This window comes from Psittacula echo (assembly GCF_963264785.1).
Source record: "Psittacula echo genome assembly, chromosome: 1".
NCBI lineage: Eukaryota > Metazoa > Chordata > Aves > Psittaciformes > Psittacidae > Psittacula > Psittacula echo.
Genome location: NC_137735.1, coordinates 126,568,149 through 126,593,273, shown reverse-complemented (window position 1 = coordinate 126,593,273; position 25,125 = coordinate 126,568,149). Strand labels below are relative to the sequence as shown.

The window sequence follows — 25,125 nt, the reverse complement described above, 5'->3', positions numbered from 1 at the left end:
AGATATGTACCTCTTTGGAAGAGTAACCTTGTAGCTTAAGTCTGACATTAATTTCAGAATGCATGTTGTGCTCTGAGTTTAGAAGAGTGATGCACAATGTTTATTTTGATCATCTACTTAATGAGATTAGATTCCAAGAAGGAAGCTATTGAAGGTGATAAAAAGAGTTTAAATTAGTATGCTTAAATACAAGAAAAGTGAAAAGGAAAAAGGAAGAAGGTATTTTCTCCAGTGTTCTCTTGTCTCTACTGGCATAAAGGACTGTGCATAGAATGAACTGCCCAACACGGGTCCGCTAAATCTCCGCCTTTAAAAGAGGAAACAATAACACTCTACAGTAACTGTAAGAATAGCCATCTTACTTTTGTTACCGTACCATGAAGCCCTTTGAAGCATTTGGAATTGTTTGGGCATGACAATAATTAATTCTATAAGCACAATAGTATCCCATCATGCTTGTTGAGCAAGTTAAAGTAGAACACGAATAACTTTCATTGACCAGAGGAAGACAGTAATTAAAATAGAAAAAAGCATGACTAACGTAGCACTGCTCTGCAAGTATTTTTAATGTATCAGGCCCTCAGCCTTCTAAAATTAATTAATGTTTAAATGAAAGTTGTCTGTTATCTGACTAACAAATCTAGTTTTTCTAATATCCAGCTACCCTGGCCTTCAATTAGGACTCAAACAGCCAAGAACTGATGAGAAGGGACATCATAAATGATTTATGGATGTCCTACTTCTGTGTATAGATGGTACATTTATTATTCTACTTAATGCATCCATATGGTTTTATAATTCATCCATTACTGAAACCCTCACATTGCAGTTATTTCATTAAAGGTTATATCCACTTTCAAGCATATTTGTAGGAAGCATATTCAAAAATTAAAGCTACAATCAAATTTTTGATTTAGCATACGGATTTCAAATTACCCATCTATTTAATTATTGCCCTATTACCTATTTCTAAAAGGGTCAGTGGCTGTGGGGTTTTTTTTTTATTATTTTCTTGATCAAAATTCAATAGCTTTCTTGCTATTTCATTATCTGAGTGGTCTTGTTTCCTTGTTCTCCCAACTCCAGTCAATAGTCTCTTGTTCCAGCCACAAAAGTATGTATGCAGCATGCCAGAGAGGTGTTCTTCCTACAGCTAACAATGCCCTTCCCTCCTCCTGCCCCAGTCAGCCTTTTACAGAGGACTTCTACCAGGGTCAATTTAGAAATTCTTAGAACAAAGTTTATATCATAGCAGGCAACAGACGAAGTAGAGAGGTCTTTAACTAGTGTCGTGGTTTAAGCACAACAAGTACAACTAGTGTACCTATAGTTTAAACAGAAAAGAATGGAAGAAAAGGAGTGCGCATTTTTAATTTTCAAGTTAATTTATACTGCCTGTATACACTTTTACTGCAGCTAATTAGGCAGAGGAACAGCATCCTGTACAATCATGCCAGAGAAAGTCAATGAGAGAGGTTTTGGGGACAATGTCTGCTTCACTCTTTTTTTTTACATCATCTTAAGACAAGGAATATAATTTCTATACTGTTTCAGCTTTACTTTGCCTAAAGAATGCAAAGGCTCTAAGAGTGCAGTATTAAAGGTCATTCTTCTACGAACTGAAAACTTTTGTGTTTTAATGACCTGTCAACTCTGACTACAGAACTGCACTACTATAGAGCTACATGGTACAGTACCTGAAATTAAACTGTTAACACAACGTAATTTTCATTACATGAAATTGAAATATCATGTCTATTTGTTAAAGGTTAGCCTCCAGAGCCGTGTTCTTAATTAGACAGTACATTATGTGTTGCACGAAGAAAGCATACCAGCAACAATTTTGCTAAAGAGAGCAGAAAGCTGTGTTGCCAGAACACCACAGGACTGTAACAGAAGTGATTTTTATTTCTTTCAGTGTGTTTTCAAAAAGAAAACAAGATTACTAGTACAATTATTACCAGCAAAAAGATAACCTCTCATTAAAAAAAAAAATAATTAAGAAAATGGGAAAAAAATGAAATTAAATTCAATCAATAATATTGTGTAAATCAAGCAAAATTTACTTTAGTATATTGTAAAGACAAAAATCTTTATTGATATTGTCATAGATTTCTGTTACAGTTTATTACACAATGACCATTCCCAAGGAGAATGCGTATCCTCAGCCAAATCTGTACAATGCAGACATTACACTGTTATTCTTCAACAGCTAATAAAGACTGAAATGTAAATCTGTTTCATGTTAAAATAAACATAAATGTAACATATGCAGTCAACATGAAGACAAGCTGAGAGAGTTGGAGTTATTCAGCCTGGAGAACAGAAGGCTCCAGGGAGATCTTATAGCAGCCTCCCAGTAGGTAAAAGGGGCCTACAAGAAATGTGGGGAAGGACATTTTACAAGGGTATCCAGGGATAAAACAAGGGGGATGGCTTTAAACTGGAAGAAGGTCCATTTAGATTAGATATAAGGATATATATTCTTCACTATGAGGGTGGTGAGACCCTGGCACAGGATGCCCAGAGAAGCTATTGCTGCCCCATCCCTGGCAGTATTCAAGGCTAGGTTGGATGGGACTTTGGGCAGCCTGGTCTAGTGAACAGTGTCCCTGCCCACAGAAGGTGGGGTTGGAACTAGATGATCCAACCTTCCAACCCTTGGTTAGTCCCTTCCAACCCAAACCATTCTGTGATTCTATAACCACTTTCCTACAGTATTCAATGCTATTATATTAGCAGTCTTGCTGTAATCCCCCCCACACACACACTTTTCATGATGCTTCTACCATACATCTGATTCAAAGCACTGTACACACTGAAAGTATTTTCCACCAGTTTATTGTGGTGCAGAGCCAAATAAGAATTAGCTCCATTACAAACCTCAGTTATGACTGACCTTCAAAGCAAGGACAGCAAAACATTACTTAAATGCTTTTAGCAACAACACAGACAAAGACTTTGTAACTCTCTGCTTACCTCTCTGGGCTATTCCCCTTTCCATGAACCATTTCAATACTGAGATGACTGAAAAAACATCATTTAGTTGACACCTTATGTGATCACTTTCAAACTCCAAAACGCTCTCAATCTGTGCATTTCATTTCAGAATCCAATATTTATTCTTTGCAAAAGAGATGCCAAAATGCAGTAATATTTGATCTAGGAAGCATTTTTAAAAGTGTGTTCAAAAGATCATCTTCTGCTCGCAAATAATGTTTGTCTGATTCAAAAGGTCACTTGGTTTTAAAAATATGACATACTGATGTATCGATGATATAATTTTTTTTTTCTTTTTCAAAAACAATTTTTATAAGGCTTAATATTTAAGGGGTTACATACAAGAATACATTATGAACCATCTACTGAGGAACTTCATAGAAGCTGTCACTTTTCCTAACAACAATATCAGAAGTGAAGAACCAAAAGGATTATTCCAGAGGCTGAACTGCCAGATCCAACAAAACATTGACTGATAAGGAAACACATGCTGTCTTGCTGTCTTTTTATCTGAGTGCCCTTTATCTGCCTTTTAAATGTTACTGTAGGGCACTTGGGTTTTTCACAAAGACAGCTCTCCGAGAGTGCTAACAGAATTAAAAAGAAGGAAGAAAAAGTGCTTGTTCAGTCTTTATTCCTGAACAATATCAACACAATGCATAGATCTAATGTGGGAAGTAGTCACTAATTTGTTTATTGCCGGGTCTCATAACCCAGGGTCGTTTTGTTCATTTATCATTTTGGATATCAAGCATGTGTTATTACAGTGATGGCACCTGGAACTCTGCATACGAGGAAATTTTCCCTTTCCTTAGACAATTTTTGGCACTAATAGGTTTCAGTTTGCTTGTAAAAGGGAAACAGAATATTGATAGCAGTATGGCAATCTCTCAAACCAACCTGTCTGTACTGTTTGGAGCAATGGAGTCAGGGCAGTTCCATCCGGTAAGGAGTGCAAGGCTATCTCCAAAGCTAAATGCTGAAACACACAAAGTGCAGGGATGGAAAATCCACTGTTGTCTAAATGTCTGCATCTTTTCTCCTGGAATTCAGTACAGCATAGCAAAGAAATGGTACAGAAATCTGTTTAAATCATAGGAATAAATGGGGCCATGTGAGTAAAAAGGAGACAGCAGGGTGGTTGGTTTGTTTGTTTTTCCATTTTGGATACCAAAGCAAAACACATACAAGAAATTTGTACTGGATCAGTTCAAGATAAACACTTCTTCAAAATTTCTCCAAAAGTTGGCTGAAATTATGTGTTTTGGGTCAAACAACTAATTTCATCTGTGAATATGAGATAAGTGGTACTCTGGACCAAACCAAACAATTTGAAGAACGGAAAAACAGACAGATTCTGTTCTGCTACACACAAGTATCTACTTATATATAGGAATATACAGCTGAAAGAAGTATGGAACAGCTGACACCTTCTTACAGATGAACCGCACAATGCTGTCACTGAAACACCAGACTTTAGCTTAAGAACATATACCTGCTCCTGAAGTCCAGTTTTAATTTAAACTGCAGTTTATGAAGAAAACTAAATGACTTAGAGAATTATCTTCTCTTCACTAAAAAAAAAAAAAAAAAAATGCAGTAAAAGGAAATCTTTGTGACCAAAATGGATCTGGGCAATTTGTGAAAGATATGGCTAGCTTTTGTGCAAGTTTAGGATTCCACTGAATGTTACAGGAAACAACCCCAAAGCTGCCAGCAGTAGACTAATCAATTAAAACACTGTTTCGCAGAATATCCCACTAACATTCTTCTGGCGTTTTGCAAGTCAGACGACAAAAAAAGTGCCTTAAGGAGGTTTTACAGCATTTTACAGCCTAATGCAATCTTTCCTGTTTTCCACAAAGACTGACAGCAAACACAATACCATGATAATGGTTCAGCATGCAATTATCCCCACTGAAGTGCACAGAAGGAAGCAGAAAGCAAATGAGGCCAACTAATGCAGACTCTAGATTTCTTTGTGCAAACAAAATCCAGAATGACAGAGCTGCAGGCTACTCGGTCTGTTTGCAAGGCTCGCTGCAGATATGTTATGTCTAATATAATTACTTCAGAAAGGACTAGGATAACGGTATCAATCCCTTACTAGAAGGTGGACTTAAGTCTAGAGGCCAAATACCGTGAAGACCTGATGTTCAGGGTCATGATGTAAAAGGACACAACAGTGATTATAACAATCACACTAAGGGTAGTGACTGATATTGCCCACAGTTGTAATGTGTGACTAACATTTAGAGCTTGTTAGCAATTCAGCACCTTAATTATAATAAGGTCTTAAAATTTCACTGTCTATCAGCATGGTACTTGTCCTCTGTAGTTCCAAGCATCAGACAAACACATGACCCAGAAATGAAGAGGGACGCAGTTGATACCTTATTGGGGTTTGAGATCTTACTTCTCAAAAGTCTCCTTTGAAAAGTCACTGCATTGACATGGTTTTCTATTTATGCCTCCTCTGTCTGACTCAGGGCCAACCCCTCTCTTAGGCTGGCAATAACAGATGTTAAGTGACAAAAAGTGACATCTGACTTTGTTACGTTTCATAAACTTACCTCGGCTGTTTGCCCCAGCACTGGTTGACTTGCTACCTTGTGGACTACTTGTTCTCCCCACTCATATTTTTTGCCTTATTCTCACACCATTTTGTGCTTAATATACTTTCAAAAGTATTTTAACCACCTCTTCACAAGACCTACAAAGGGAGTGAGCTCAGGGTGAATGGGAGGAGTAGGATACAGAGGTCAAAGTCACAGCACCAAGCTGCGTGTGGTCTTTCTGTGCACCACAAAGTAAATAGCCTTTGGAATTGGAATCTGACAGACTCAAGGCTGAGAACCCAGGTTGATGCAGTGTTCAAAAAGCAGCTACTTAGCCATTTCTATTATTATAATATAGTATAACTACATATAGCTATAGATAGAACTACATATAAGTACATCTACATCTATACCAGTGAAAATTAGGACATTACTGTACGGGGTGTAGTAAGAAGATAAAATTACCATGTGGTATAGCTTCCAAAATAACTGTAGTATTACATAACACACAACACATGATGGAAGGTAGACAAAACACGAGCAATAACAAACCACTTCCTTCAGAAACCCTGCCTGTTCTGTTTTAAGAACATCCCCAGCCTTATCCATTCCTCTTCCCTTCTCTCCCTCCCAAAAGAAAAATGATTTTTTGACTGAGACAGAAACATTTAAATGTAACTTCACAGATTGTTCGCTATAGCCTTAGTCAACTGGGTAGATGCTGTGCCAGCAAAGGCTTCCACAGTATTTGAAAGACAGAAGAGTTCCTAACAAAGAGAACTGGAAACAGGAAGAGATTTCATCTTTTACCAAGGCAAGGTATGCAACATCAGGGAAGAGAGTAGTAAGAGATAATGAAAAAGTCAGTTAGTGGAGTGGACAGATGGGGAAAGGTGGAACAGATTAATAGCAAGAAACCTTATCAGAGCATCTTCTCTTCCTGGGATTCTCAGAAGGCCATTTACATTCTGGTACACAGAAAGACCACATGCAGGTAGGCAGGCGCTTTGACTCAGAGGACTGAAAATGACTGGAAGGATTGGATGCCCCCAGCTTTTTATAAAGTTCTCCTCATACAGTTCTTCTTACGGCATTCCAGCAAAGCCAGTCAGCAGAGGCAAATTCAACGTTCAGAAGAAAAGATATTTTGTAGTCTGGTTTCCTTTGTTTGGTTGATGTTTAAAAAGAAGCAGCAAGTCTTGCATCAAAAGTCTGGAGTGGATACATGAAGGACAAGAAAGTAGGACATCCTACATGTTCCTAGAAGAACTTAGAGATGATATTACACTTGGAAGCCACAGCTTCAGAAAACGTACAAAGATCTACAAAAATGGTCGTTTCCAGCAGAAAAATAAGTGGTGGGAATAATGAAATAAAATATAAGAACAAATAAGGTAGATGACTCCTGGGCCTTGACACTGGTAATTAAACCTGATGAATCAGGAAATGGGGAAGTGATGGCGGAATAAACCTACATGTGTAAGGTCACATCAATAAGCAAGTGAAAGAGGCATCTTCTCTGAGTATGTAGTATGAGTATAGTTAGACAAGAGGATATAGCAGCACTTGTGCGATGAATTTGACATAACCGTAAAAGCAGTTCTGCTGTGGTTTCAGACTTACAAGAAGGTGTACAGCAATAGTGAGGTGTGAAAGGGAAAATCTTGATATATTGAGCAATATATACATTTCTGAAATACTTCACAGGATATATTTCTGAAACACTTCACAGGATACAAGTGAAAAAAGCATCTGTGGAGTTTTGTCCAATCTTAGTACAACACACTTGTGTGCCTGAGAGAGGCTTTGGACAGACCAAACTATATCCAGTTACAAGGGATGATGCTTTAGCACCTCCATGAGGTGATACTTTAGACCTATTCTGAGCTGTAACCTTTACTACAAGTCCTTCTGCTTTTCTCTCAAGTTCAGCCCTGACAATATATATATACAAATGTATGTATGTTTGGGTTTTTAACAAGTGTGTTAGATAGCAACAACTTTAATCATAAGTGGTTATCCACAGACTATTTCTACTTTCCACGTACTGCCTTGACCTTGGTAGTGCTCACATTCAGTATTGGAAAGACTTGGAATAAACACAAAGAAACATTTGGAGAACGTATTCATTTCACTACTAACTCTCTAATGTGTTTGATGAGTGTATAGTTTCTGAGAACCAAAATAAACCCACACAAACAGAAAACTCTAAAGTATTACAAAAGATTTTGTAATTCCATATGTTAACCAAGCAATTTTCAGATGAGTTGGTCTTGTGTCATTTAGGGAGACGGCTAAACAGAACATATGGGTAAGCACTAAGGCATTTATAGAACAGCCAAAATGCTACTAAGAGCTCTGGATTGTCCTCACTGCCCTCGACAATGTGCACTGAACACACACACACAAAAACCCAATAGGCACTCAATATTCGGTAATGTGACGGAAAGCCTTCAGCTATATAAAATTCAGTCCCAGGAAATAAATTCCTCCTCTTCGTCTTAGGCAAGCAAGCACTACAATTTCCCCAGGTCCAGTAAAATTACTTCTTAACATGCATTCTGTAATGACAGAGTCACAAAACACCGGTTTTTGACACAATACCTGTAGAACTCTTGGCTCCGCAGTACTCCGCTGTGCATTGACAACATTTTGCTTGTCAGATGGTCTAGTCCTTAGCACAAAATGTAACCTTGTAATAGTTCTACATTAGGCATCCATTCACCCTACCTTTCCATCTCCATCATGAAAATGGACTTCAAGTCACTGAAATTAGATTGAATTCAGTTTCATCCCTTCTGCAGAGCCACAACAGCGTTGATTTATTTTAAATAATAACCCCCTTTGCTGGCTTTCATACTAAATCACGATGTGCACTAGTCATGTAACTGGATTACAGGAAGCATTAACACTAGCAATTGCCTTTTCAAGTTGAGCAACCAACAACATTGCTAAAGGCTGGAACAAAAAGGGTCAGCCAGGGCAAAACAACAAATGTTGCCACTTGCTCTATATGATAAAAACCAAAAAGCAGCAACAAGCAGTAAGTGCTAATTCGAAACAAAGAGGGAGCAATATGTGCATTCAAAACAAAACAGAATCCCTTGGCAATGACATTAACATTACAATCTAAATCAGATGGCATTCAAGAGGGAGAAACAAAGCGTTAAGTGCAGAGACCTGGAAAGAGCAGGGCTGTGCTTGGACTGTGGCAACTACCCTGCTGTGGGACAGCTGCCCTTTGGAGGAAGGCACCTTCAAAATCAGTCCAATGAGCTGTCTGACTCTCAACACTTCCGCTTTAAAACATATGCTTCCCCAAAGGCTTTTTCTGAAAAGATGAATTAAAACCAAACCAAAACCACTGTCCTTCAACACGTCCAGAGATTGCTGAAGATCCCAAGCAACACGCAACTTTCATGTCATGATTAGCTCATGCTGTTATGCCCCCCTTAAAGCACATATGGTTCTCAGCCTGAACAGAAGGCTTCAGAGCAGGAGCTCCATCCTAGAAATGCAGTAGCAAAGCTTCAGACTGAGGTCACTTAATGAGAACTTAATGTAGATTTAATAGATTTATTTTCTTTTTATGTGACTGCCAACTGAAAATCTGCCTCATTTAGCTTTTAATGCAGGCACAGAGCCGGTCAGCTAAAATCAGGATGGCCCCAGAATATTCTGCAGGATTTTTCCAAGTTGAAGACTGTGGGTCTCCATAAGTGTGCAAAACTCTACTAAAATAACAGGCCATAGGTAACAACATCATTCCTTGCACTAATAGAAATGGGTTTCACCTTCACAGGAGGTGAAATAATACTTGCTGTGGAAAAGAGACAGGTACTTTTACTATGGAGTTGGCTGTGCTGGCTTAGGCTAGCTTAGGGCATAGACATATCCAGCTTGCTTAGCATCTCCTCCTCTTATTCAGTATTGGGATTCTGTACAGTTGGCAAGTCCCCAGTGAAGCAAAGCTGTCAGGACCTTATACTGCTCTGGTACGAACACTTATATACAACTGAATCTAGTCCACTAACTATGCTAGCAATCCAATCTCAAATTAGGAGGTTTTGTTCATGTGGAATACAACAAGTTCAGAGCCCAGCTTTTTGAGCCTAGCTCCCTGATGGTATTTGTTAACTGTTAAAAACTTTAATGTTAGACTAAAAATTGCTACCCTTTTTATCATTATTCTTTTCTGTGTCACTAGCCTCTACTGCATTTGGTACATTCATGAGGGCAGATATGTGAAGGTACTAAAGGAGGAACTTGTACATGATTCTAAAACACTCTGTGTGCTAAGATACCCTAGTGTTGTATCTTCATTCCTTGTTTGTAAAGGCCATTCTGTTTTAATCTAGCATTTTCTGTAGAGTAATTTACAGAATTAGGCAACAGCCGCTGACTGTAATTAGTCACATTGTTTCAGTTTAATCTTTATTAGTTCACTTTAATAAGTGTGTGATATGAATGGTTGTTCTTCCCTCCAGGAAACAGAAGAATGAGCCCGATGCTCTTCTCCATAATCAAGCAGGGCTACCCATGCACCATGGTGAAGCAGAACAGAGTCTGTGTAGAACTTACGCAGACTGTGATATGCACTCACAGAGGACAGCTCTAATGGCAGTATGCTGCTCCACTGGCACAAAGGATGAGGATGCAGCAGGGTGGCACCAGTATATGATTCTACCAACATGCCCTCCACTGCAGGAGGGAGCACTGCCATCATTTTTTTGAGAAAGGGAAAGATCGTACAAACAGTTAACTGACTGAGGAGGGTCCCAGTCCATATATCCCAGAAGTAGTGCATATGGCTTACATATTCTTTTCAAGAAACTGTCTTTTTTACAAACAGCTATGTAAGCATAACAATGGATTTAGTGGAGAAATAGAAGTGACTGAAACCTTTGTGTCAGTGTCCTGGCTTTGGCCGGGATAGAGTTATTTTCTTCCTAATAGCCAGTACAGTGCTGTGTTTTGGATTTGGTATAATGCTGATAACACATCAATGTTTTAGTTGTTGCTAAGTAATGCTTACCTAAGTCAAGGACTTTTCAGTCTCTCATGCTCTGCCAGTGATGAGGGGCACAAGAAGCTGGGAGGGAGCAGAGACAGACCCAAACTAGCCAAAGGGGTACTGCATACCACAGCACATCATGCTCAGTATATAAACTAGGGGGAGTTGTTTGGGATGGACTGATGGCTACTTCAGGACGGGATGGGCATCACTCAGCAGGTTGTGAGCAATTGTATTGTGCGTAACTTGTGTTCTTTGAGTTTTATTCCTCTCCCTCTTTTTGCTGTATCCCTTTTCTTCTTCTTCATCATCATCATTGTTGTTATATTTTACTTTATTTCAGCTATTAATCCATTCTTAACCCACAGGTTTTACCTTTTTCCAATTCTCCTCCCTGTCCCACCAGGTAAAGGGGAGTGAGTTAGTTGCTGGCTGGACTTAAACCATGACAGCCAGCCCTTTAAGATCTCCCTGCCTCTGTAGAATTGTACTCTGAGGTACATCTTCTTGTGCCCTACACAGAATAAGTTTAAAACCCATCCAGCAAAAGCAGTGCAAACATCAATCAAGACAAGAAGATCCATGGTACTTGAAGCAAAGGTAAATTCTTTACCTACAGAGAGGCTATATTCTGCACTGGTTCATCAGATTGCTCGTTGATCACAGTGAGGCTATATGAATGCAAAGTGAAGAGATTCAAGATGTGCCATTGTTATTTAGATTTAGATGTTCAGCCAGGCAATGGAATATGAACTTTGGATACCCCACAGTAAAATCTGTCAATATTTATCTACATGCATATTTATTCACCAAAAAACTGCAGAACCCAGAAAAAGGCACTTACCACAACAATCACATTTGTTGCAGGAATAGGAAGATTTTCCACTTCCAAATCTTGACCAGTCATAGCTAACAGGTTGAGGGATGGGTCATAGGCAGGTCGGGGCAAGGCTGATTTAACAATTATTGCAGGGTGCAACTTGCTTATCTTGGTGTGAGAAGAAGAATGGAAATTTTGTTTGGAATTCTTATAACTGTCTGCATCCAGACTTTTCTCCACACTCTGCACATGGTGATAAATAAATATAGGTTTTCCACTCTTTCGCTGATGAATTGCCAAAAAGTGGTCATTGTCTCCAGAAATGCAACCTGTAGAAAGAGAAGAGTAAGTTTAGAATGTCTCTCCTGGCTATTCGGTAGATGGCACTGGAAATCTGATGAGATCTTTAGATTCTGCAAGATTTGGAAAGAATATATGTGGAATACAAGAATTTCCTTAAAATCACACAACATTATACACATGACACTACAGAGTGTCTACGAAGTATGTGAAGTATATTACATTCTTAAACTCATTTTTACAGGGCTTTTAAAAATGTTAATTATACTTCCAGCCAGGTTTACATTTAAAAAATTATGTGCAAGAGCACAGAATACATGCTGAGCCAAGTCCAACTTTAGTATCATAGAATCATAGAATAGTTAGGGCTGGAAAGGACCTTAAGAACATCAAGTTCCAACCCCCCTGCCATGGGCAGGGACACTTCACACTAAACCATGTCACCCAAGGATCTGTCCAACGGCCCTGAACACCGCCAGGGATGGAGCATTCACAGCCTCCCTGGGCAACCCATTCCAGTGCCTCACCAGCCTTACAGTAAAGAATTTCTTCCTTATATCCAATCTAAACTTCCCCTGTTTAAGTTTCAGTCCGTTACCCCTTGTCCTGTCACTACAGTCCCTGATGAAGAGTCCCTCCCCAGCATCCTTATAGGCCCCCTTCAGATACTGGAAGGCTGCTATGAGGTCTCCACGCAGCCTTCTCTTCTCCAGGCTGAGCAGCCCCAACTTTCTCAGCCTGTCTTCATACGGGAGGTGCTCCAGTCCCCTGATCATCCTCGTGGCCCTCCTCTGGACTTGTTCCAACACTTCCATGTCCTTTTTATGTTGAGGACACCAGAACCGCACACAATACTCCAAGCGAGGTCTCACGAGAGCATAGTATCTGTATCAACTCCAATGGGAAAACATATGCAGTCCACTTTCTGATGAATTTAATCACCCAGTAATGCCAAAGATGAGAATTACTGTGATCATCTTTTATATATGGGGACTTGAGGAGAAAAGGACAAGAAACGTACCCAAACATCAAACTTAAACATGTAAGAAAGAGAACAAAGGTGAAGTTCTGATGCCTGAGTCTATAATCATGATCCTGTATTCCTCATTCAGCTGCTTAAATCAGTAAGCCTTAGAGTCCATTATGTCAATTCTTTTTATGACCTAACCTTCTCCCAGGCATTACCTGGCCAGCCAATGGAACATCTGATTCTGCAGAGGAGACAGGTGTGTGGATTTAGCCATACCTTGAATACCTTGGCATTGTACACAAAGAACTCTGCTAGAGTACATGGTTTTAATAAACCATGTATTAGTAAAAACTATGTTTTATTTTGATGGTCAGAATACTTCCCAATAATGCCTTTATAAAAGGAACCAGAACTAAAAATGTATTTGATTCTCTTTTTCTTTTTAAATGTATGAAACGCAGTGAATCTTCAGTGCCTTTATGAAGAACGGAAGAACCACAACAGCCCTGTTTGGCTCCCAGTCTGGAAGATAAGCTGTCCCTATGTGCAGAAAAACAGGCAAGGATCAGCTCCTTCATAGATATAAAGTAACTGAAGCCGCATTAGTCACCTCCTGGAAGAGCACCCTAAGAAACCCACTGTGGTAAAAAAGGGACTTTTTGTTCTAAGACAAGGGAACCCAAAGAGCTCGCTCTGATCAGCTTGGAATTTCCTCTTCAGAAGCTGTTAAGAGTTAATGGCAATGCTGAATCAGTGTGCTGATTTTTAGTTTAAAAAAAATATAAAATCAATGTTATTTTAATTCTCATAATGAGCCATGAAGAACATCTCAGAACCAATACCAGTTCAATTCAGGGTGAACAAGAAATCATTTTGTTCTATTCAGACTGATTTTTGCCTCTGAATTTTTTGCTTCTGTAAGCAAATCAAAATAATCGGTCATTTGCACAGCTCTATCCAGCATCCTTAGGAGATTTCAGTGTAGGTAATTACATTCTGTTGACCTAATTTCCTCATGAAATTTCACTTAGGAAAATCAACGACAATACTTCATCTGTGCTATAGTATTGCTATGCATCATTGTGAAATGCATTCTCTGCCAAAAGCAGGTCCATGTTTGTAGGTGGTGAAGAAATTCATAAGATGCATGAGCAGAAAATGAAGAGGAAGAAGACAGAACACAGAATCCTGCATTCTGCAGTACAATTAGAGATCCTCCTATTATAAAGAACTATGCTAAACCTAAGGCTGCTCTTTTAAATGGTAAAGACAAACACTGACCATTTCCTAGATAACCACTGAGTTCACATGTGTACAGCTGTTAGGTTTTGGTTGGGAAGATGACTGAGAGCAGGAGAAAAACAGAGAAATTGCAGAGCATAGCCTTAAAGATAGCTGAATATCAAAGCTTGTTAAGCTGGCTGTGATCTCATAAAGCTTTGTGGGGGCTGACTTCATTGATAAAATCCCGAGGGCTGGTCTTACCTAGCAATTTAGAGAGTTGTGTGAATGGCAAAATAAAAAGAAGGAAATATCAGCACTTTTCATCGTCATCTACTTCTCATACCCACCTATTTCTCTAAATCACCTCTTTGCTGGATTTATTTTAATGTTTCCTGCACAGACAACCAGTATTTCAAAGCTGATCACAGATAATATACAGGAATGTAACTACAGCCCTATTTGGTGTCTCTGATTCCTCTTTGCTTCCTGCATTCCTACTCCTACTATTGTGATACTCCTGGAATTCTTTATATTGCATTTCCTACTGTCTTTAATATTTCAAATTCCACTTTAATTTCATTTATTTCTACTGAAAGAAGCAGAAAAAAATATAATTAAGTACTAGCCCAAATTCTTCACTGAATAATGTTAAGGTAAATGACTTCATGAGTATGACTTCAGAGTTAATCCTGACTGAATCCAAAGTAAAACAAAAAACCCTGATAAAGCAATAGTTTAAGGAACTCTCCAAAACTTGCCTGCTTATGAATCTCACTACATTTTAACAACAGTATCACAATTTCCTACTAAATCCCAATGGCTCACTTCCATTAGAATGCTAAAAATGACATTAGTAACACAGGTCCCTGCAATGGATTTGATACATGGCCCATTGCAGCAGATTTTCAAGATGGGCAGCAAAATACATTTTAGTAATGGCCCATCCTTTAGAAATGAGAAATTAACAAGTCTAATTACACAGCATACTCTTTGTACTCACACCAATCCATTTTACCACCTGACAGCACAGAAACACAAATATGTTACAAGGAAATTACTAGGCTGTATTTGTTTTTCTGATAAGTCCACAAAGCCCCATTGGCTTAAGTAGGATAAATGCATTTAGTGTGCCCCATGTGAAAAACTTAATTGATCTTTGTAGGACTGTGCGTAAAGCTCAAACCATGATCAGACTTTGGCTTCGAGACTGCTACGGCTGCCTCCAGTGACCCTAACAACTAGGCCACGCTTCGTATGTTCAGCGAAACATAAAGCTTCCCTTTAATATGATGAAAGGTTAAAATACTCCTTCCTCACCCTGCAGACTACAGCTCTGAACACAAGCAGTACGCACCAACAGGACACTCAGAGAAGTAAGTCATTAGAAAAACCAGAACTTTTGCTACACATCACCTTTAAATATGGCTTGCCTCCAGTCCTAAGAGGGGGAAGACTGGGATTTCCATACCAAGTTCTGTACTTACACAGAAAAAGCAAATGCTCCTTTGTTGCCCCCAGGGAAACCATCAGAAGCTATGAAGAACTGGAGTATGATAGCAAAACAGTGATTTTGGTGCCTTTTAAGCTTCAGGTATCCCAACATACACAGAAATTCAGAAAATGAGGCTTAGGACAAGGCTCAAAAAAATAGAATCTCTAGAGGTATCTCTTCCAAAAGCTTAGGAAACTTGATCCTATGTGAGTTTTTTTATTCTGTTCACACCATCTTATTTAAACTCTACTTCTGAATGTAGTTTTTCATGACTGACTTGTAATATTCACCCACTGCTGATATCACCATTTAACTAAAATAATGTTATTCCTTCTCCTAAAATTCCTTTCCCTCAAGTGTTTTTACAAAGAATTACAGTTTATTTTGCCTTGGCATTGAGAAGAACAGACTAGCTGTTCAGATTGTGATTCCATGCTATTTCTTCTAATTAAAAAAACCAGTAAGTCTTCCTCTATTTCTCGGCTAAGTATAGCTATTTTTATGTCAACAAAAAATGAACAACAGTCAATGGTTACTTTCAAACTCAGGTCAGAACTTCTCTTAGCAGCAGCTTTGTATCTACCTTTGCTCCTGGAAGACAGCTTATCCTTCCTTCATGTAGATCATCTCATGTAATAACCATTCCCATGCCCTTTAGGAATAGGTACTGTACTGTGACTTTATATTGGTATGATTTATTGATCGTGTCTTCTAGTTTTTCTGTCTGTACAATGTAGCAATGTAGTGATTGCTAGACTCCTTTCCTCAGGTTTTGGCTCGTGATGAACATTGCTACTTCTTCCCCTGTTCTTTACCTACAGATGACTTTTCCTTCTTCTTTATGTCCTGGTTGACTTTTCCTTCTTCCTTCCAAATCCTCACATGCTGCTGTTGCTTTTCCTTAGATTTTTTTTTTTTTAATATAGATATATATTTAACAACAAAGCCTGTCCTAATCTTGCTTCCATGTTCCTCCACTGTAACCCCCCCTCTTTAATTTAGCCTCTTCTACACAACAGTATTTTCTTTCCTCAAAAATCTTAGTTTATCTTTAGTTGTACTTCCAATCCATGGAGTTTTGCTTCTCATCTGTTAAAGTGTAACAAGAAACTCCAGACTGATGTAGAATGCATACTTTCTACAGCTATAGAAGACTGATGGAGAATGAGTCAGTAGAAGCCCTTGTGAAATACCTGCATAGTTCCAGTATATGGGGAACACAAAATTTTTTCATTATAACAGATGGGTAAATCACATGAATGCTAGATAGCACATGCTTCTGAGCCTCTCTTACTCTACAAATTTGTGCTACATATGCAGAAATGAAAGTCTATAATAAACAGTAAATCTGACTATAAATAAATAGTAAATCTGGGCACTTTTGACAGTCCCAGTTGGCCTCTGCTTAACAGAGAAATCCCAAGATTTCTCCAGACTGTCTTGACTCCCTGAATAGTCTCAAGACAGCTGACATTTTATTTTAAAGCAACCTGCCAGCAAATCGCTAGTCTCCCAATTCCCAAATACCTTCACTTTTTCTAAAACAGAGATAAAAAACTTTGAGATAGTCAAGATTCATTAACAAGCCAGAAACACAGTAGCACATTTTCTCTTTTTCAAACAGCAAAATATCACAACTTTGCAGATTTTTTTATCTTACGTCCTCTAGAGACAGAAACCAGAAATTCATTCAACTGGAAAAGGAGAGTCCCAGTGGGACATAACATTCTTTTGTAAACCTGATAGGGCAAGGTAATGGTGTCTAAAGTCTTAATGTGTGTCTGGAAAAAACAATTTGAGGTCATTGTCTTAAGTCTTATTGTTTGTTTTAATCTGAACAAATTAGATTCATAATAAGGTATATTCCTGAACATTCCCATTTCCCGTAATCAGAGGTATACTGTATATGTACTAGTTGCAATTAGTGCAGTCACCCCAAATCCATTGACAGAACTGCTGTGCTATACCTGTGTGCTATACCTGATTAATAAAGTGCACAGGTGAATACAGACACATACTGCATATGCTTTAAATCTCACATATAATACTGTAACTAGCACTATATAACCGAAGTCTCTTTATAGTTACAGATAGCTTGGTATTTTACACAGCTTGAGATTTTCATGCCAACAAGCTGGAAATTGGAAGAAAAAAGCAGAAAATGTAGAGTAATTTCTTAAGGGAAAAGCATGTTGAAACTTGACTGGTTTCAAAGATAAATTTAACTCAAATATAATTTGATATACAGTACTTAATGCTGTTGCCAAATAACTTCTCATTTTCAGTAAAGACTTACTAAATTTTGATAATAAATTTTGCACCCTGAGCTCCCCATGCTTTTTTAATTTCTGTTTAGCTCACCATTCTGAAAGATGCTCTTTGTCCCATACAGTCTGTCTTCACACTCTATAAACCAGCCTCAGGCTTTAGTCAAGCTCAGCCTTTATCACCTCATTCACAATGGTTCATCTCTTCTTGAACAGCCACCCAGAGTCACTGTGAAAGGTACTGCAGACCATTGATCAATCCTCTCCAATAATGCCAATGTTCCTACAGCTAGGAGACTCATTGCCTGCCTCTTTTTAGTCCACTGAGATGGAAATGGACTCATACCCTGCAAAATTTAATTTGCAGTTCTCTCTTGTCTACATAAGGGCCAAGTAGATCTTGGCCCAGAGGAAGTGGGATTAAAAAATATGCATGCATGTTAGCAAAGAAATACACATGAACCTAAGAGAAAGGAGGAAGACAGGACACCAGCACAAACATCATATTCCTCCTGGCAAAGGTTCTCCAGATACTGACAACTCCTCATAACATCCCCCAATAGCCAACATCAGTGTGAAATTATCAAGCTTAGAACCCAGAGAAGCAGTGGAGGGGAAGCATAACACCAAGGAATAGACAATACATAATAGACGGATAGACAATTTTATTTGCATCATTGCTATAACTGTGATTTTTTTCCTGTATTATTATTCTTTGGTTTTCTGTAAAACATTAGATCTAGACTAACAATGCTTCTTGAATTAGATTATTAAGATTTTCACTATGCTAACAATAAACTCTCCGCTTTACTTTCATGTATAAGGTGTGCTTCATCTTCATTAATGAACAACACTTTGAATGTAATAAAATTCTTTCAGCTGAAGAAAGTCGTGAGAAGCTATGCAGGAGCATGCCTGATGAAAGAACATTAGTTCTAGCAGCCTACTTAGGTAAGGAATAGCTTTATTTGTATTGCTCTTATAGGTTTTGTCTTAAGAAGCAGCTGTGGCATGAAGGAAGGATGTGATCAGGCTATGTCTTTGGAGTTGTTCTCTGAATGATGGGGACTGTCACAGCCTGCAAGTCCCTCTGCTACAAATACTGTTATACATGGGAAAGTATTTTCATAGGTGAATTCTTCTGTCAGTTCCAAAACTTCCAATGTGTTGCTTCATGCATGTGCTATCAAACCAGAGTGGATTCATATTTTTAAATTTTCAAGTTTGCCTGGTTTGCCTCACAAAAGCACTTCTGACCAAACCAAAAAATTGATACAAAACCACTTTGTACAAAATGTGTGTATGTATGTGTGTAAATGTATATACAGTTTGTTTTTCCGTGTGTGTTTCTGTGTGTGAGAGCAAGCAAGGACACCCACATGCGCATGAGAGAGTAAGAGAGCACCCCAGAGAGGGGGAGTTACACACAAGAGAGGGAAGAGCAGAGAGAGATGATTGCAAGGAAATTTTTTTTTTCCTTTTCTAATAAGCAACCTGCTGAAAATAGAAGCAACTGCAAATTCAGTTTTGCTGAATTTGGCCTTTTCAGTAGAGGAAAAGAGAAAAAAAAACCCCTTGCCAAAAATATCCACAGTGAATTTGAATTAAGCACCAGTGGTATCTTTCTCAAAAAGACACTTTGTGTCTTGTTTCGTGGGCCTGTTGCCTAATATGTCAATAATGAAACTGGATACTACAGACCATTGATTTCACTAGGTCTACTCATGTGAATTAAGACATGAGCCATTGGTCCCAAAGGCACTTAAGTACTCTGCCATACTTATACCCTGGCACTAATGTACCATATAGTCTCACATCAGACTTTTTTCCAGAAGGTGTGAGAAAGCACTGCATCAATGTGCTAATTTTGTGATTACTGTAATTTTCCAAATAAAGGTTGTGGCTAAATTCTGCTCTATATAATGTGGATGTAAATATATAGTATTTCCACAGAAACCACAGCTAACACGAAGGGAAGTCAAGTTCAGCCTTAAAGTTTTGGCTGGGTGTTTTTGCAGTAATACTACTCTTGGAAATAGCACTGAGGATTTCTGACCAGATCTTGTTAAGCTTCTCCAAGTACTTATTTTGAAGCCATGCTGAAAATCCAACAGGACAATGACTGTGCTTTATGGAGTAAGAGTCCTACCTCTCCTTCTAGCCCCCTACATGAAGCCTCTTAACATACCCATGGAGGGAGACCATGATCAAACACGGCCACACGCTGTTATCTCATTAGCTTCCTTCTAGAGAGACACACTGCCCCAAGAGCCCAATTCATGGTTTTTCAGCAAGTCTCCTGCTTCACTCTCCAGAGAAACTGGAACCACCAGCCTTTGCTGTCTCCAATGTTTCAATCTTCTCGTAATGCAACAAATGAAATTAGGCATGGATTCCAAGATCACAAGCCTCAATAATTTCCTAATGGATGTCCTGAGCATAAACCTATTGTAGAAGATGATGTCTTCAAAATTATGAACAGCAAGAATTTCCAAATGTAAAAACATGGCATCGGTCTCTTTTCCAATGAAATACTTCCTCAAAAATATGAAGTCAGATACTTTATTATAAAACTATTTATCCCAAAAGAACCTTTAAAGAGACAGATGACTACCCCCTGATTATGCATGACTCTACCAATAAAAGGCACAAATGTCTATTCTAGTAAAAACACCCACTCATGGCCAGCAATATGTTTTTTTAAAGAAGGCAATTATAAGTACCGGCTTCATTTAGGTTATGTTAGTGTAATGAAGCATAATTTCAATACATTTTTAATTCAATAGCTCCTTCACATTCATTCTGAATGCATTTAGAAACTAGCATTTTTCACTCATTAGTATGAGGTTACTGAAATGGATCTGATTGCGAATGCATTTGGTGCAGATCTCACCTCAACCCTAGAAGTACAGTCCCCAGATTTTCTTATTACTGTGACAGAGCTTATGCCCTTTATGGAACAGAGACCCTCCAACACTTAAGTAGAAACCACAGACCCACTCCAGTCATTTCCAACCATGAGAATACCACACAGCACGTTTTACCAGGAAAGCTGAAGTACTTGTTTCTGCCCAGCAGAACTTAGTAAAATCACCCTGTGGACTTCGGTAACAATTAACAAAATCAGCCTAGCATATTTATAACATGTATCTGCACCTAGTGAATTCTACCCAAAGGAGTGTTAGTATGTGGTCAGAGAAATTTTTGTTTTGATATAAGCAATCCCCCGGTTATTACACCATTGCCCCAACAAGTTAGAATACCACAATTTCCTACCTCAAGTTCTATCTGATTCAGCTGATGGGTTTGGGGAATGAATCCATCAAGAGGTTGAGACAAGGATCTACACACTTCCTCTCTGAAAGGTCTAGTAGGAAAGTATTGGTCCATGCTGACTTAATGTTGTCAATGCATCTCTTCACCAATTAAGAGGATAATAAAATGAGGTAAAAGAAGTCCTTAGCAAGCCAATGTAAGGCCTTTGCTCAAGAAACCATGACTTAGAGGACCTGAGTTGTTAACTTTTTGCTTTTCCAGGACCAGGGTTTGTTCATCCTAAAAGCAAATTCTGAAAATAATTCTCTTGCAAAGAGAGATTTTTAACATAAGGCAAGTGGTGAACTGATAAGATTTTTTTTCTAGTCTAGTTGACTTTCCTCACGTATTTCCTGTGACTGGATATTTGTTCAGCATTTTAATTCTGTTCACAAAATTTGTTAAAGAAAGAAAATGAGGTGAAAGAGTTAATTAGTTGAGCAACCTGAATGACTCAAATGGCTCTCTATTTACAAGTTAGTCTAATGCATCACTTTGTGGTTTTGCCACCACCTTCCATTCTTTCACAAGGAAACAATGCTTCCCAGTCACCTTGGGAGGTATTAGATTTGTATTGAAAGAATACGTATTAGATCATACCTACTAAAAAGGAGTATAACCTGTGCTATCGGGCACTGTCTCATGCAATGCCTAATGTAAGTTGAAGGTTCACGCTGACCTGTAATCAGTTGCTACTGATTTAGGTCTTCATCCAGCAGCAGGCTCTATATAGGTTGATTACTTCACCTGCTGCACTCAGCAGAAGGGCTTAATTCTGTTTTCAGAGATGCACACACAAGTGTCTGTGATTTCAGCAAGAAATATATGGGTATACCAACAGCACAACTGGATTTAATTTTCTGTTTACACAGCTGTCATGCCTTATTGGAATTGGAATCTCAACTCAGTAAAATGGTACCTTTTTAAGTACATGAACATGCTTGATCACATATTTGACAAGAATATTTTCCATTTTTTTGTGTGAATGCATATGTGGCTACTGTAAACACATTCATAGTAGAATAGTCATTCCATAGGAAACCAGATTTGCTATATGACATGCATCACCTTTTCATTAAAAAGCATTATTTAAACACAGATAATTAATTCTTTTTGCTATAGGATCAGCTCCAGTAAATATAGACTTATGTTTTCTCTAAAATCTATTCTCACCTGATACCAAGGGAAATTTTGTTAGCATCTGCTGACAGTGTCTTTAGCATTCCCTAGAAACATGGCTCATACAAATTCAGTGTCAGATCAAAAAAGCCAAGCAGTTTCCATCACATTACAAAAAACAAAAACATTTGGGATATAATTTGTGACCTAGCATTAGTGGCAAGTGGAATGCATTTTGTGATTCCAACATGAATCAAAGCTGCAAAATCATCATCAATAATTCATAAGGCTATACATAAAAGATGTTCATAGCAGTAGCCCATGTAGGACCAAATTTTCTACTTCCATTAAATGAAACAGAGAAATTTTAGCAGTTTAAGCTTGCTATTTCATTGTTGTGACATCTTCAATGACTTCCAACAAAAGCAAGTTGTATGCAGCCCTGCCTTGGAGGAAGAACAGCTAATGTGCTTAGTGGGAGCCATGCCCAATATGCAAAGATTGAATTCACCTCATGTCCATCCTGTTGCCTTCTCTGAAACAGCTATTTTCCAAGATTTCCCAGGGAGAACAGTAACACCATATAAATGTTTATTTTCCCATCTTTTTCTCATGATTAGAGATATTTTCATAATAAAGGCCAATATTTGTCTGCAGGCATTCCCAGTAAATTAATGAAACAAGAAAACTTAGTAAGGAAAGTAAATGGCTTACTGGCAGGATATAAACTCAGTTTCCATTAGTTGGATAGAAAAATGAAGCACATTAAAACTAATGTGAAGTCCACTATTAATAGAGGATACACTGAGATTAGAAGGCATGTTTTGTCAAAGAGGCTGTACACTAATTTTGTGCAGATGAACATTTTAGTACATGTTGCAAAGGAACAATCTAAAAGCAGCTTAAGGCTTTTATTAAAATGGATCATGAAATGCTCCCTTTCAGTCAATAATCTCTTGCACATATGAATATAAGGCACAACAGCACAAGCTTCCTAACTATAGATATACTGTTAAGAAGCTTCTGAGGTTTTATGAAGTGTAGCCTAATATTCCAGGGCAATAAAATACCAATAACTGGTGCAAACCACTTCTCCTGACAACAGCAAAACAGAAAACAAAAAAAAAAAAAAAAAAAAAAAAAGATGCAGTACTTGCCTCTTGATGAATCCATACAAACAACTATTTCCATAACACAGCTTATTTGGGGGAGGAGTACACATGTTCATGCACTGCTTCCACATTAAAAGAGACATGAAGTTCAACTATTACTTTTAATGATTCTGCAATAAACCAATGCCAATTAGTTGGACCTTAAAAATCTCTTCTAAAAACAACATTCCTGGGAGCAAAAGAAACTGTACCTGTGCATTTCACCGCTGTTCTTAATTGAACTTCAGTGAAGTTACAAGCGGGGTGCAACAGCCGTTTACTATTTCAGAAGTAGCTACACTTGCCATAAATGATAAACCAAAGAGACTATTCAACTTTACTAAGTGAGAATTTAACTCAATTATACAGTTACCCTGGATTTTATTTCTTGCTAAGAGACTATATACTTAAGTCTGCACAGGGGAGAGAGATGGCTTATTACTCTGCGCAATAAGCCGCTTTAAGTGACTTAAAAGAAGCCCGAGGTTTATACTAGGAACATAAGCTGTCACTGTCAGAACGAAACTGGCGGTGGAACTTCATGTACGTACCAGGGCTCCCATCCCTAACCACATTTCTGAATGAGGCACACGTTTTGCTAGCAAAGCAGAGAGAGGATTTATGATCACCACCGCTACAGCTGAAACGCCTGCTGTCGCAGCTGAAATTTCCCTTCCTTAAAAAACCCTGCTGCCACGACCGAACGCCAAGTAGCAACCGCCCACCCCCCCCCCCACCCCCCCAAAGTAATAAACGAATAAGGAGGAAAGGGGGTAAAGACGCAGGATTTTATCCTTCGCAGCCTCAGGTCCGCGCGATGCGGGACCGCGGGGTTCGGCGCGTTCCGCGGGGCTCCCGGGCCGCCCGCTGTCCGCGGTGCTGAAAGGCGCTCAAGCCACCCGCCGCTACCGCCCGCCTCTGCCGCCCGCCGGACCCCGGCAGCCGAGCCCCCATGGGGCCGCTCACCCTCCGCCCCGCCACAACAGGTGCGCCGACGGGCACGAGCGGGTGTCCGCCGCCTTCCCGCCCCACCGTCCGGCCCCGGCCGCCCCGCTGACCTGCAGCGCGGAGGTGCAGCAGCAGGCACAGCGCCCGCAGGCACACGGCCGCCCGCCGCATGGTGCGAGCTGCGCTGAGCCGACCAGAGCCAAGCCGAGCCGAGGGGAGCTGAGCCCGGCAGCGTCGCGCCACCGCGTCCCGCTCCCCCCGCCCCCGTCAGTGAGCATGCCTGGGAGCGCGCTGCGCATGCGCAGCGCCGAGCGGGCAGCGGGGTGGGTGCCTTGGGTTGCCTCAGCGGCCCGGGGTGAGGCGAGCGGTGAGCTGGCTGCGGGAAGCAGCGGCGGTTGCGTGTGGGATCGTGTCCCGGTCCCCGTCCCGTCCTTACCCCCGGGAGATGGGTTTGTGGAAGACAGCGGGGACCCAAAGTGTCCTCCGGGATGAGTGGCGAAGGGAGAGGTCTCCAGTTCCAGCAGCATGTCTGGGCAGGACGGTGTGGCGGGGGGAGTGTGATCGTTTGTCCCTCATTTCCCAGCTGAAGCTGAAGTCAGGGCTCGCTCCTGCAGCGGAGCGGTGGGTTTGCGTCTTCCCAGTGCTGATGAGGCTCGTCTCAGCAGACTGGCACGGCTGGGGGTACTTCGTGGTTTTGTGCTTGCAGCAGAGGCAATTCTCCTCTTCAGTGCGTTTTGAAACACGTTGAAATGAGCAGTTAGCAAAAGCTGCGTGATGGAAATGACAGCCGATACAGAGATAAAGAAATGACTGCTGAACTCTGGGCAGTGGCTCAGACCAGACTGATGCAACACCTACTCGGGAGACACTTGGAAAATTGATTACGTGGGTCTCACCCATATAAAGAGGCCAGACATGAAACAGCCCTGTAATAAGATCATTTTCTG

General features: G+C 39.6%; 1 protein-coding gene across 1 annotated transcript in view; it reads right to left on the bottom strand.

Annotated features, from left to right (window-relative positions):
• Positions 1 to 24,456, bottom strand: part of PTPRR (protein tyrosine phosphatase receptor type R) — a gene marked incomplete at both ends in the record, with an annotated part of 140,777 nt that extends 116,321 nt beyond the window's left edge. Inside the window, 3 exon segments of the mRNA XM_080632167.1 lie at positions 11,417 to 11,721; positions 24,289 to 24,403; positions 24,406 to 24,456. Of these exon segments, the coding sequence (XP_080488293.1) occupies positions 11,417 to 11,721; positions 24,289 to 24,403; positions 24,406 to 24,456 (471 nt within the window).
• Positions 24,457 to 25,125: the final 669 nt, after the last annotated feature.